The 15,039-nt window shown below is 41.4% G+C and overlaps 1 protein-coding gene across 5 annotated transcripts in view; it reads left to right on the top strand.

Annotated features, from left to right (window-relative positions):
* Positions 1–15,039, top strand: part of LARS2 (leucyl-tRNA synthetase 2, mitochondrial) — a 211,893-nt gene that overhangs the window by 90,872 nt on the left and 105,982 nt on the right. For all 5 annotated transcript variants that reach the window (XM_027522381.1, XM_027522382.1, XM_027522383.1 and 2 more), the window contains exons 4-5: positions 1,243–1,334; positions 7,092–7,152. In XM_027522381.1, coding sequence (XP_027378182.1) covers positions 1,243–1,334; positions 7,092–7,152 — 153 coding nt within the window. The remainder of the gene's footprint in view (positions 1–1,242; positions 1,335–7,091; positions 7,153–15,039) is intronic.

Here is a 15,039-nt window from a genome sequence, read left to right on the forward strand (position 1 = left end):
GCCATACATAAATAAATACAACTAAAGAAAATGAGGGCTGTTTCTTTAGTGGAAAATGTCCCATCAGGATATGAACAGGATATGAACAGAGTGTCCATCACTCTTCTGGGAGATGTGTGTGAACAGAAGCTCAGGTTCCTGCAGGATTGCAAACACATAAACCCAGCTTGTGGCAGGGGACAGACCAGGAGCTTGAGAGGAAGTAAGAAGGCCATCCATTAAGGGCTGTTTCTAGAAATACCAGAGCCTCCTCAGCCCATCCTCCCCTATAGGCAAGTTTGGAAATCTGGCTTTGGGACAAGTTGTGTCTGTGGTGGTGTGGCTGAAATTGGCATCAGAGAAGGGTAGGGGACTGAGCGTTCAAAGCAGGTCTTCTGAGGCTGCCCCTTGATGCCACAGCTTGTGTCTCAAGCCATTGTTCCCGTTCACAGCACGGAAGGTAGCTTGAGAGAACTTGCTATTGAGGCTACCAGCTGGGCTGCGACCGGTCATCCATTTGCAGAAATGAACGTCTGTCCTGGCTTGAAGCGCCTGCTCCTAGTGTCACCTGGCGAGGCTGCTTCCTCTTTCTGGGCCCCAGTGGCCCAGGCTGTCAAATGAGGAAACGGAGATGGAGGGTGCATCTCAAGAGCTTCTTCAGGCTCTAAGGTCCGAGGATCCCCAGACCTTTCCAAAGATCTGAGGTTCTTTGGAAAATGGATATATCTTACAGGTAGTGATTCAGAGTGGCTTATTGTACACTTCAAAGGTGGCTAGTGTGATGGAGGGACTGAATTTTAAATTTTACTACATTTTAATTTAAGTTTATATAACTGTATGTGGCTACCTTATGGGACAGCAGAGCTCCTTAACTGGAAAATCTAACATAAGGTGAGCATTTGGAATGCCTGTATACATTTTTATATATATCTACTTTGAAATTGAAAGAAACTTTCTAATTTCAGAAAAACCGTTTGGGTTCTTTACAGACAATACAGACAAGAAGAAGAAAAAGAAAGTAAAAAATAGTCACGAAAACACCTACTCAGAGATAACTGCTACTGGCATCTTGGTGTATAACTTTCTAAATTCCCTTCTGTGCTCATGTCTTAGGTAGTCAGCTGGCTTTCAACAGCATAGCTTGAAATCATCCAGGAATGGATGAGACATGTTAGGAGAGAATGCCTGCTCACTGCCCAGCAGAAAATACTGAGAAAGACTTTAGCAATCTGCCCTGACTGATGTTTCTTTTCTGGGTGCTAGGTTATCAACCCTATGGGCTGGGATGCATTTGGATTGCCTGCCGAAAATGCCGCGATTGAGAGGAATCTACATCCAGAAAGCTGGACGCAAAGGTATGTGTTTACAGGCATATTCAAGCACTTGTATACATTACCCTTAAACAACTTTTTTTTTTTAAACCTGTGCCTGAGAAATAGAAAGCAAAGGAAACAAAAGACTGCAGTCTGCCAAGCAATAAAAAAGGATTGTCTATGTTGGTATTTGCTTTTTCTCACACTGTATTCTTATCTAAGACACAACACAAAGTGTTTGGCTATTCATTCATGTGTTCATTTTGATGCTTTGTTATTTACAGTTATTCTTCCTTTGAATATTTGCATTTGGAAGGAAAAAGGAGGAAGAAAGGATGACATTTGTTAAACTTCTACAGTGTTCTTCATCTTCTTGACCATAGTTTGAGCCATAGCCAAATGCCACATTATAATTTTCTCTGCAAATTCTTTTAATTTTTTTGGCTTCATCATTCTGAAGCAAGAGGAACAAGGAAATATATGGCCACTTTATTCTAGGCATGGCTTTCTCCAAGGAGGACATAGTCTGAGTCCCCGCTGTGGCCTCAGGCTGCCATGTGCTCAGGCAATGCTCATCCCTCTTCCTCCTGATAAAGCCTTGAGGAACTTGTACTAGAACCCAGCACAGTGTTCTGGGCTCCTTTGATAAAGTCGTTCCTCACCCTACCCCTCAGAGGTGTGGAGGGCAGTTCAAGGCCTATCCCCATTGTCTTTCACCTTCCTTTGCTTTATCTTGCCCAAAAGAAGCATCTTCTGCACCATCCACTTCTCTTTTTTCTTCCTCATTCCTGGTTTCCACTTTTCCAATATGGCTAATTATGGAGTAATAGGAGTGATGAAAACAGGAGGAAATGATGATTCAAATAAAAAGGGTCAAATATGGTATAAATTTGATATCACCCAGGACAGTAATTGCCAAATTCTATGGGCCAAATTTGGCCCTGCCTAATGGGGCTTCCCTGGTGGCTCAGTGGGTGAAGAATCCGCCTGTAGTGCAGGTGACCCCGGTTCAATTCCTGGTTTGGGAAGATCCCCTGGGAAGGGAAAGGCTACACAGTCCAGTATTCTGGCCTGGAGAACTGCATGGGTTGTATAGTCCATGGGGTCGCAGAGTTGGACATGACTGAGTGACTTGTACAAAAGATTTTATAAATAAAGTTTTGTTAGAACTCAAGCCACACCTATTTGTTTATATATTGTTCATGTCTGTTTTCATGATACAGTGGCAGAATTGAGTAGTTGTGACAGATACCATATGGCTGATATGGAGCTGGAAACATTTACCATCTGGCCCTTTACAGAAAAAGTTTGCCAGCTTCTCCACAAGAGTATAGCAGTAAAGAAGATGGCCCCTGAATCAGGCCACATAGGTACAAATCCTGCCTTTCTTTTTTCCTAGCCATTCACCTTGAGCAGATTACTTAATCTCTCTGCCCCTCAGCTTGCTGCTGCTGCTGCTGCTGCTAAGTCACTTCAGTCGTGTCCGACTCTGTGCGACCCCATAGACGGCAGCCCACCAGGCTCCCCCATCCCTGGGATTCTCCAGGCAAGAACACTGGAGTGGGTTGCCATTTCCTTCCCCTCAGCTTATTTATCTGTAAAGGAGGATAATGATTAAGAACTGTCTTAGTCAACTGCTATAACAAAGCAAAACAACACCCAGTTGGGGATGTGACTGGTGATAGAAGCAAGGTCCGATGCTGTAAAGAGCAATATTGCATAGGAACCTGGAATGTTAGGTCCTTGAATCAAGGCAAATTGGAAGTGCTCAAACAGGAGATGGCAAGAGTAAACGTCTACATTTTAGGAATCAGCGAACTAAAATGGACTGGCATAGGTGAATTTAACTCAGATGGCCATTATATCTACTACTGTGGGCAAGAATCCCTTTGAAGAAATGGAGTAGCCATCATAGTCAACAAAAGAGTCCAAAATGCAGTACTTGGATGCAATCTCAAAAATGGCAGAATGATCTCTGTTCGTTTCCAAGGAAAACCATTCAATATCACAGTAATCCAAGTCTACGCCCCAACCAGTAATGTTGAAGAAGCTGAAGTTGAACGGTTCTATGAAGACCTACAAGACCTTTTAGAACTAACACCCCAAAAAGATGTCCTTTTCATTATAGGGAACTGGAATGCAAAAGTAGGAAGTCAAGAAACACCTGAATTAACAGGCAAATTTGGCCTTGGAGTACAGAATGAAGCAGGGCAAAGGCTAATAGAGTTTTGCCAAGAGAACGCACTGGTCATAGCAGACACCCTCTTCCAACAACACAAGAGAAGACTCTACACATTGACATCACCAGATGGCCAACACCGAAATCAGATTGATTATATTCTTTGCAGCCAAAGATGGAGAAGCTCTATACAGTCAACAAAAACAAGACCAGGAGCTGACTGTGGCTCAGATCATGAACTCCTTATTGCCAAATTCAGACTTAAATTGAAGAAAGTAGGGAAAACCACTAGACCATTCAAGTATGACCTAAATCAAATCCCTTATGATTATACAGTGGAAATGAGAAATAGATTTAAGGGACTAGATCTGATAGAGTGCCTGATGAACTATGGACTGAGGTTCGTGACATTGTACAGGAGACAGAAATCAAGACCATCCCCAAGAAAAAGAAATGCAAAAAAGCAAAATGGCTGTCTGAGCTGTGAAAAGGAGAGACATGAAAAGCAAAAGAGAAAAGGAAAGATATAAGCATCTGAATGCAGAGTTCCAAAGAATAGCAAGGAGAGATAAGAAAGCCTTCCTCAGTGATCAGTGCAAAGAAATAGAGGAAAATAATAGAATGGGAAAGACTAGAGGTCTCTTCAAGAAAATTAGAGATATCAAGTGAACATTTCATGCAAAGATGGGTTCAGTAAAGGACAGAAATGGTATGGACCTAACAGAAGCAGAAGATATTAAGAAGAGGTGGCAAGAATACACAGAACTGTACAAAAAAGATCTTCATGACCCAGATAATCATGATGGTGTGATCACTCACCTATAGTCAGAAATCCTGGAATGTGAAGTCAAGTGGGCCTTAGGAAACATCACTATGAACAAAGCTAGTGGAGATGATGGAATTCCAGTTGAGCTATTTCAAATCCTGAAAGATGATGCTGTGAAAGTGCTGCACTCAATATGCCAGCAAATTTGGAAAACTCAGCAGTGGCCACAGGACTGGAAAAGGTCAGTCTTCATTCCAATCCCAAAGAAAGGCAGTGCTAAAGAATGCTCAAACTACCACACAATTGCACTCATCTCACATGCTAGTAAAGTAATGCTCAAAATTCTCCAAGCCAGGCTTCAGCAACATGTGAACCATGACCTTCCAGATGTTCAAGCTGGTTTTAGAAAAGGCAGAGGAGCCAGAGATCAAATTGCCAACATCTGCTGGATCATGGAAAAAGCAAGAGAGTTCCAGAAAAACATCTATTCTGCTTTATTGACTCTGCCAAAGCCTTTGACTGTGTGGATCACAATAAACTGTGGAAAATTCTGAAAGAGACGGGAGTACCAGACCACCTGACCTGCCTCTTGAGAAATCTGTATGCAGGTCAGGAAGCAACAGTTAGAACTGGACATGGAACAACAGACTGGTTCCAAATAGGAAAAGGAGTATGTCAAGGCTGTATATTGTCACCCTGCTTATTTAACTATATGCAGAGTATATCCTGAGAAATGCTGGGCTGGAGGAAGCACAAGCTGGAATCAAGATTGCCGGGAGAAATATCAATAATCTCAGATATGCAGATGACACCACCCTTATGGCAGAAAGTGAAGAATTAAGGAAGCTCTTGATGAAAGTGAAAGAGGAGAGTGAAAAAAAATGGCTTAAAACTCAACATTCAGAAAACTAAGATCATGGCATCCAGTCCCATCACTTCATGGCAAATAGACGGGGAAACAGTGGAAACAGTGATAGACTTTTATTTTGGGGGGCTCCAAAATCACTGCAGATGGTGATTGCAGCCATAAAATTAAAAGATGGTTGCTCCTTGGGAGCAAAGTTATGACCAACCTAGACAGCATATTCAAAAGCAGAGACATTACTTTGCCAACAAAGGTCCATCTAGTCAAGGCTATGGTTTTTCCAGTCGTCATTTACGGATATGAGAGTTGGACTATAAAGAAAGCTGAGCACTGAAGAATTGATGCTTTTGAACTGTGATGTTGGAGAAGACTCTTGAGAGTCCCTTGGACTGCAAGGAAATCCAACCAGTCCATCCTAAAGAAAATCAGTCCTGAATATCCATCGGAAAGACTGATGTTGAAGCTGAAACTCCAATACTTTGGCCACCTGATGCATAGAACTGACTCATTAGAAAAGACCCTGATGCTGGGGAAGATTGAAGGCGGGAGGAGAAGGGGACGACAGAGGATGAGATCGTTGAATGGCATCACTGACTCAATGAACATGAGTTTGAGTAAGCTCTAGGAGTTGGTGATGGACAGGGAGGCCTGGCGTGCTGTAGTAGTCCATGGGGTCGCAAAGAGTCGGTCACAACTGAGCTACTGAACTGAATTGATTGTTAGCTTATCAGGATCACCTAGGGAACTTCTTCATGGTTCTTCATATTTTCATATTTTCAGTCTGCTTGAACTCAAAGGGTACATAGTAGAAATGAATCAGTCCTACAAAAAAAAAGAGGACTTGAGGAATATCATATTTATAGAAGTTAGACAAAGAAAGACAAATATCAAGAGATCACTTATGTGTGGAATCTTAAAAAATGATACAAATGAACTTGTTTAAAAAACAGACCTAGAAAACACATTTGTGGCTTAGTAGTGGTAGTGTTAGTCATTCAGTTGTGTCCTTCTCTTCTCTGCGACCTTCTCTGGGACCCCATGGACTGTAGCCCTCCAGGCTCCTCTGTCTATGGGATTCTCCAGGCAAGAATACTGGAGTGGATTGCCATTCCCTTCTCCAGAGGATCTTCCCAACCCAGAGATAGAACCTAGGTCTCCTGCATTGTAGGCAGATTCTTTACCGTTTGAGCTACAGGGAATACCTTTATGGGGGAGGGCAAGGGGGAATAAATTAGGGGTTTAGGATTAACATATTTATTACTGTATATAAAATAGATAAGCATCAGGGACCTATTGTATAGCCCAGGGAACTATACTCAATGTCTTGTAATAACGTATTATGGAAAATAATCTGGAAAATATGTATGTATGACTGAATCACTTTCCTATATACCTAAAACTAATACAGTGTTGTAAATTATACTTCAATAAAAAAGGTTACAATGTTTTTAATTAAAAAAGAATATTTCCTATTTTCTTACTTCATGCTAAAATTGGTTTATATACTTCTCTCCTCTTTTCCAGTTTTTAGAGGTTCAGTTTTCAGGTTTTGATTGACAAAGGCCTGTGTGATTTCTCCTGGATTTCTGAAATTTTTATGTTAAGATTTTTTTTTCAGGTGCTTTTAAATTTGTAAATGCTTGGCCTAAATTTGTGCAGGATCCAGGCATATGGATGTGCCAGAAGTGCAAAAATCGAAAGGGTTGCCTTTCTGAATGCCCAAGGAAAAGGCCAGTCCCCAGGAGCAAAGACTGTCATGGTTTTTAGTAGATTTTGCAAGCTTCCAAAGAATGGCTATCTTCTACTAAGCAGATATTTTTGTTGGTTCTTAGTGATTAACTTTTTTTCTTTTTGGCCAGAGCAAAACAACACTTAAAGCCCTTTGAAACATCTAGACTTTTCCAGTCTCCTTTTCACAATCTCAGAGTGTAATCTGCTTATGGCTTTTCTTGTTTCTAAAATCCAAACCCTCTTCCGTTTGTTTCACAGTAATATTAGACACATGAGGAAACAGCTTGATCAACTGGGCCTGTGTTTCAGCTGGGACAGGGTAAGTCACCTTTCTCCCAGAAGGTCTTTATTTTAACCGCAATCCTGAGTGGACAGGGGACTGTGCTCATTTACTTTCTCTTCCTTCTCTTCTTGTCGAGAGGAGGGAAAGGAGGGTGGCAGAAAGCAGGCAGGGAGGATTAGCGCGCCACAGATGAAGAAGCATCCCCAGTGGATAATTTGTCTGCAGACAAGTAATTTTCTCAGGGATTGAGCTAAGAGAGTTAACTTCTTATTTAACTTCCCAGTTGGCTGTGATTTATATGTGTGGAAAAAGCTCTGCACAAGGATTGCTCCTATTGTCAGCAATAGTTTAAAAAGACTATTGAAATCTATGTAAGTGATTAAATATCAACCCATGTGGTCCCTTTAGGTGATTAGGTGTAGGTCGATGGATCATTTATCTCTTTTGTCCCACTTGAACTGAGGTTCATGATAAATAGCCTTTTGGTATAAAATGCTTTCAAACTGTGTATTAAACCCCTGGAGAATTCCAGACCTGGGAGGAGTTCTGTGAAGACCACTCTGGTGTTAGGAACACCCAGGCTAAATGCGGCTGAACCCTTCAAAGCAGTGGCCAGTAATCAGCCTCCAATTAAAATTAATTAATTAATTTTAAAAAAAGATGTAAAAGAATGAAAAAAAAAAGCAGTGGCCAAAGACTCCCAGTTAGACACTGATGCGTGGTCTGTTAGGTCAGGTGGACTCCTGCTCGTCCTCTCCATGAACCAATGCTGTGATCGCTTTTAATGTCCCATTTACTTCACAATGCTTTTCATTGCTGGGTCTGTCAAATTCAAGTTCACATCCTTTTTACTCATGAGAAGCACCTGGGAAAAACTGAAGTATGATCGTCTTCTCCTCCCCCACGATTTTTTAAAGATTGCAGTTTGATGAGTACAGTGAAAAAGAGTGAAAATCAAACACATTTAAACAGTCCCTGCTTTTGTCTGGTTTTTTCAGCTTCTTTAGATGAGTTCATGGGCTGAATTAAGTTCTTATTGCAGCACTGATGCCATTTTTATCACTAACTTGCAAGGTCACCAGGGTTTTGTTTGGTGGAGGTGTGAAAAAGTCCTGGTGCCTGACTCAGGTTGTCCTGAGGAGCCAGTGGGGAAGTGCTGGTAGAGAATGAAATGTTTCTACTGTGAGGAGAATTGAGTAATGCCCTGAGCTCTCCAGAGATGTGTTGGTAGATTCCTTGAGGGCAGAGATGGGCTTGTTAACCCTCTAGGATGAGAACTAGGCTAGTCCTACACAGGAACAGCAACCACAAATGGTTCAAAAACTAATGGGTTGTTTTCCAGATTATCCTAGATTAGAAAACACAGAAAAGTATAAAGAAGAACATAAGTCAGTGTGATTAATTCAACATCATCGTATGGCTCCTCGTAGTCTTTTATTCTGGAATTATAAATATCTATGTAATTTACTTTTGCAAAATAGAATTCATAAATCATGTTTTTTATTTTGCTTTTTTTTTTTTTAACCTGCTGTTCATGAACATTTTTCCAGTTTATTAAATAGTCTTTGGGAAAAGTGACTTTTTATAGCTATATAGTTTTCCATTGTATGGATATATCATAATTTATGTAACCTACCCCTTGTGTGTGTGCTCAGTCATGTCTGATCCCTTGCAGCCCCCATAGACTATAGCCCTCCAGGCTCCTCTGTCCATGGGATTTCCCAGGCAAGAATATTCAAGTGAATTGCCATTTCCTACTCCAGAGTACCTTCCCGACCCAGGGATTGAACCTACGTCTCTTGCATTGGCAGGTGGATTATCATGCATTTAGATAGATTCTAATGTTTGTCTATTGTAAGTACAAATTCTCAATCCCTCTTGTAAAAATCTGAAGTCCAGAAAGCTCTAAAAGTGGAACGTTTTTTCATAATTCATTTGACTGCAAAACCTGACCTAAACTAATGTTTATCTCACTTAAAATGAATGTTCATGTATGTTTTACTCTAGGAATAGTACTGTGATTGATTACCAGGTGCTCTTCCAGACCTAGTTAGGTAAATATACTGTTGTCTCTCATACCCAGAAAGGTCTTAGTTTTGAAGCACAGTTTGACCACAAGCGTTTCAGATAAGGGATTTTGAGCCTGGAAGTGCAGAGTTGTAGAGGAATGTCACCACTCCTGCTATCGCTGTCTAATAGTTACTGAACAATCCCATGGGCCAGGCACCCATAATTCTCCCTTGAGATCTCTAGAAAGCTCTAAAACGTGGACATTTCTGCTGACGGCATTTTACTGCCGGTCACCCAAGTGGCGGGGCTGGGCACGTCCCCTGGCTGATTTATGACTGGTGTGTTCACCCCCTAACACTTGGAGCAGATTCCTTAGTGCACATGTTTTGTTTCCTTAGTATGAATCCTCAAAAATCCATGAACAAGTTTAAAGCTTATGGTACTTGAATCTAAAGATAGTTAAAGATATAATTTGCTTATGTTACTTTGCTGTTGCCAAATTATTCTCCATAAAGGTCATATATTTTTACCTTCCCAAGTTATTAGTTATTTTCATCTGTACTTCTTTTATTACTAGTGATAATGAGTTTTTTTCATGCTTTTAATGAATGTTTGAATTTGGGGGATGTGTGTAGGAATGATCTAACCATGTCTTTTGTCTGTACAGGTAGATGGTGTTTGTCCTTCTCTTAGTAATTTTCATTTTGTTACAAATATTTTCCCTCAATTTATCATTTGCCTCACATGCTTCCTAGGTGGTGCTAGTGGTAAAGAACCTCCTGGCGATGCTGAAGACTTAAGAGGCACGGGTTCAATCCCTGGGTCGGGAAGATGCCCTGGAGGAGGGCATGGGAACACACTGCAGGGTTCTTGCCTGGAGAATCCCGTGGGCAGAGGAGCCTGGCAGGCTGCAGTCCATGGGGTCCCGAAGAGTCGAACTAGACTGAGGCGACGTGGCACGCATGGGATTATTGTTAGCACACAAATATTTTCTAGGAAAGACCTTGCAGACAGATAAATACATGTATATCCCAATTAATTTTTAATTTTTGCACTTAACTGGAATTGAGCTGAGGAATTCCTACTTTTTCTGAATAAGCAGTTGTTTCTTTTATTTTCAAACAGTCTTTTCCTCATTGATTTGAAAGGCTACCTTTGTTATAGTCATGATCTTTTACACTATTATTATACACTAGGTTCTGTTTCTGTTCCTTTGATCCATTGATTACTATGTCAGTACTAAACTATTTTTAGTTACAGTTGCTTTATAATTGGCTTTACTGTCTGGTAACAGGTTTTTCCTTATGGTCTGATTTTGACAGTGCCATTCCTCCTGTCTTGTGTCTTTGTTTCCGTGATGTATTCTGCCCATGTAAAAGCATTTTTATCCTTTAGTTGTTGAATTCTTTTGATGCACCACATATATATGCAGTTCATTTAAAAAATTAAAAGATGGACAAAGCGTATGAGAGAAACCATCTTTTGGCTAATCTAGAGTCTTTAACAGCCAAGTGTAAGCTATTTGTATTTATTTTTATAACTAGTATATCAATTCTTTATTCTTCTAAACGATACCTTTAAGTGTCTTTTTTTAAAAAAAGAATGTGTTTAGCAGTATCAACATAAAAAATAGAACAGTATGAATGTTTTTCCTTCCCATGTAAGGTAAGGAGATTAGCTGGTAGATACACTTTCCATTTTCTGAATCTGTTTTCCAGAGGCTTTTAGGGGTATATTCTGAGATTTGGGGCCTAATTTCTTCTTGTTGTAATTTTTCTTATCACGTATCACTTCTTAACATAGAAACGTAGATCTTTGCTTTTCGTTTTAAAATAATATCCATAACAATTACTGAAATGGAATGATCCTTGGCTAGCTTCAGTGCTCATCAGTAGACCTTACAGAGCATGATTGCCCATTTGCAAAATCTGGATCTGTGAAAAAATGTTTAGGTGTTTTCGCTCTTGCTTTGAGTCTTCTGATATTGCATACTATTTTCATAACAGAGAATGACTTTTCATTGCTTTCACCTATGAGCAGCAACTTATTGGGGTATATATCATTCTTTTTTCTTTCAAATTTCTTTAGGAGACCTTGATCCTTGATCTACTGTCTTAAAAATTATAGACTCAAAGGACGTTGGCAAGACAGTATAGAGAGATCCTATGAACCCTGCACCGGCTTTTCCCAATGAAATCACTTTAAACAACTACAGTGTAATATCAAACCAAGAAATTAACATTGGCATAATGCTATTAACTAGAGTACAAGTCTTACTCAGACTTCACCAGTTTTTATATGTACACACAGTGTGTGTACCTGTGTATGTATGTATGAGGAGGAGGAGGAATTCTGTGCCATTTTATCACATGTCGATTTATGGAACCACTACCATCTGCCCATCGTCTGCTGATAGAGAAATCTAAGGCCAGCCCAGGTCGTCTCTCTGTAACATGGTGATCTTTCTGCTCTCATTCTGGTGCTGTTGGACTCCTTTTTTCCCTGCCTTTGCCAGAAACAATTTTTTAGACTTTCCTCAGAGCGTCTCTTCCGTCCTTTCACTTTTAACTTGCCTGTTGCCTAGTGCCCACTTTTGATCTGCGGGATGAGTCTTTCCTTCTGGCAGTTTTCTAGACTCTTTTCTCAAGAACACCGACTCAGCGTGTGCTCTGTTCACTGTCTGCCATTGTTTTCACCACCTCTCTCATGACTTTGGTCCCTTTGTTCTCCTCTACCTTTTGGTAGAACGTCTCCTGTTTGCTTTCCACATCACTGATTCAGTTCCTATTGAATCAGGGCTGCTTTGTGTGGTTTCTAATGCCAATAATAATTCTGCTATTGTATTTTTAGATTAATTCTCAGTTTTCTTCATCTCATTCAGTTCCCATTCTCTTTCTCAAGCCTCTTGGCCAGATACATTTCTTTTCTTCCTATTTTGCTATCTTATCTCATTTCACAGACCACGTATGTTCAGAAAATTTCTTGAGAATGCAAGGCGATGCTCTTGAAAATTTATCTTTTGCTTCTTGTAATAAACCTTTTCACAAGTTTGAAATGCTGTACTCTCCTTGTTTGTTTCAGAATCTTTTCTTGGACCCCTTGTGGATTTTTTCGCCTGTTTCCTGAGTGAGGTGGACTTGTGTATCAGTTCAGAGATCCATCAGCTTGAGGGGAGCAGAGTGGAAGCTCTGGTCATTCTCTCTGCCTCCTTTATTTCTCTCGGGGCTCAGGGGACCCATAGCTCCTGGGACGTCTTTCTCTTTGCTCTGATCTTTACCCGGGCGTGAGCTGCGGTCACAGGTGCCCGTGACCATGACTGCTTTATCCACTTCTGAGGCCCTACAGCCTGGGGTGTCCAGTGTGTGGGCTTTCCATCTATTCCATTGCCCATTCTCCCCTCTGCACTTGCCCTTTCAAGTAAGGGGTGCCAGAGCCCTGCTTCTCAGAACCCAGTCTGGCTTTAAGAGGGGAAGGTGCTGTTCGGCGTACGGTGTTTGTCTTCAACTTAATCCCATTGGCCGAGCTTCCTTGATGTTTCTGGGATGTCAGTGGCACCTCTGTTATTTCCTGTACTGGTGCAGTTCCTTCAGCCTCCATCTTTACATTCTCCTGGGCATTTTTTAAAATAATTATGGTTTTCTGTCTTTCTTTGTTTTTGGCTGTGCTGGGTCTTCGTTGCTGTGCGGACTTTTTGTCTACTTGCAGTGAGAGGGGGCTACTCGTTGTGGTGGTGCGGAGGCTTCTTCTTGGGATGGCTTCTCTTGTTGTGGAGCATGGGCGTCAGTAGTTGCGGCTCCCAGGCTCTGGAACACAGACTCAGCAGCTGTGCCACATGGGCTTCGTTGCTCTGCGACATGTGGGATCTTCCTGACCTGGGAACTCAACTGTGTCTCCTGCACTGGCAGGCAGAGTCTTTACCACTGAGCCACAGGGAAATCCCCCCAAGATGGTCATTTTAATGGGAGTAATGGAAACAACTCTAGGTACATGCGCCCTTTTTCTTTTTTTAGTTTATTTGTTTTTAAAAAACTAAACAAAGGTGAATATTTTTAATGATAAAAGGTACAATTCACAAAGAAGATGGACATTGTAAACCATTAGGACACCTAACAACAAAGAAACAAAGATACATAAAGCAAAAATCAGAAGAAATATAAGGAAAAAGAAGAAAATTTATAATCATAGTGAGACATATTAACTTTTCTCTGCGAATCTTTTAGATACATGCATTCTTGATACCCTTTTCCCCAGAAATCCACAGTGCTTTTTAATGAAACTTTTACATTCTGATGGATCATACAGAGCAGCAGAGTGAGGAGGCAGAGGAAGAGTTTATTTATAATTGATGGGGTAAATCTGTGCCCTTTGCAAATAACAATCCTAACATCTCATAAAAACTGGGTACTTAAGTAGGTGGCATGTGTGGACGTGAGAGTTGGACTATAAAGAAAGCTGAGCACCGAAGAATTGATGCTTTTGAACTGTGGTGTTGGGGAAGACTCTTGAGAGTCCCTTGGACCGCAAGGAGATCCAACCAGTCCATCCTCAAGGAGATCAGTCCTGGGTGTTCATTGGAAGGACTGATACTAAAGCTGAAACACCAATACTTTGGCCACCTGATGCGAAGAGTTGACTCATTTGAAAAGACCCTGATGCTGGGAAAGATTGAGGGCAAGAGGAGGAGGGGAAGACAGAGGATGAGATGGTTGGATGGCATCACCAACTCAGTTGACATGAGTTTGTGTAAATTCCAGGAGTTGGTGATGGATAGGGAGGCCTGGCATGCTGCGCCTCATGGGGTTGTGAAGAGTCGGACACGACTGAGTGACTGAACTGAACTGAGTAGATGGCTAGTTGACAGTCAACAGAATATTTAAAAAATTAGATGGCTCAGAAACCTTCTCTTCCTCCCCCAGGTGGAGAAAACCTGGGTCATGGTCTCATCCTCCCTCCCTCTGCCTGGATGGGGATCCCTGTAGGAACGGTCCAGCTCTGGAGCTGCCTTCTCATCTTTCTTACAGCAAATGCTTGATTCTCTGAATTAAAAGAAAAAAAGTATGCATTTCTGAGATTAATACTTTTGTGGTGAGCCAGAACAATAATCTCATGGTGCTTTTTAGGTCAGCACTGTGTTTCACTTTATCAGATGTTATTCCCCAAACAGCTTCTATCATCTTGATTGGGAAAGGAAGAAACTGAAAGCTGAATTTGAACAGCTAAACATCTCCTACAGGAAGAGGAAAGAGGAGATAAAATTCCAAACCGTGCAGTGAGAGAGATCAGACACGTTTTTGTGTGTGTGGAGCATGCACTTTGTGGACTCATCAGCAGCCTTTCTGGAGAAGGTGTGACCTGCGTTCTGTTTTCATGGCTTCAGGTTGTGGCCTTGGTGATCGTGCACTGGTGCTCGGGATGGCCCCGTGAGTTCCTTGGGATGTGACGCTATTAGCTTCTACGCTGTGTGGTGTGGCTCACTGAGGCACGTCTGTCTCTGACTTTGACCCTGTGCCTTCCCACCAGTGCTCTGGTGCCTGAAGCTGGTTCTGGACCAGGCATTAGCTGTGTTTTGATTGGAGTAGGCTCTGGGGCCTGATTTTTAGCAGAAATCATCTGGATAATCATTTGGGGAGCAGTTCCTAGGAGTTCCCTTCAAAACCAGCATATGTAGAGAGAAAAAAAAAAGTTCCAACCAGATAGGACTCAAAGTAATGCCTGTGGAACCTGTGAAAGCAGAGTTTTATTAACTCGTTGTTTATAGTGTTTGCTGAGCAATCCCCAAACACTCATCCTTCAGTGTAGCATCAAACAAAATGGAAACACAGGACTGGGCATCAATGACGTTTGGATTAACTTGTCTCCTTTACTGGAGTAATCAAGAATTGACTCTTTGCAGAGTTTCTTTACTGTGGAGCT

The sequence above is a fragment of the Bos indicus x Bos taurus genome, chromosome 22 (assembly GCF_003369695.1).
Source record: "Bos indicus x Bos taurus breed Angus x Brahman F1 hybrid chromosome 22, Bos_hybrid_MaternalHap_v2.0, whole genome shotgun sequence".
NCBI classification, from domain to species: Eukaryota; Metazoa; Chordata; class Mammalia; order Artiodactyla; family Bovidae; genus Bos; species Bos indicus x Bos taurus.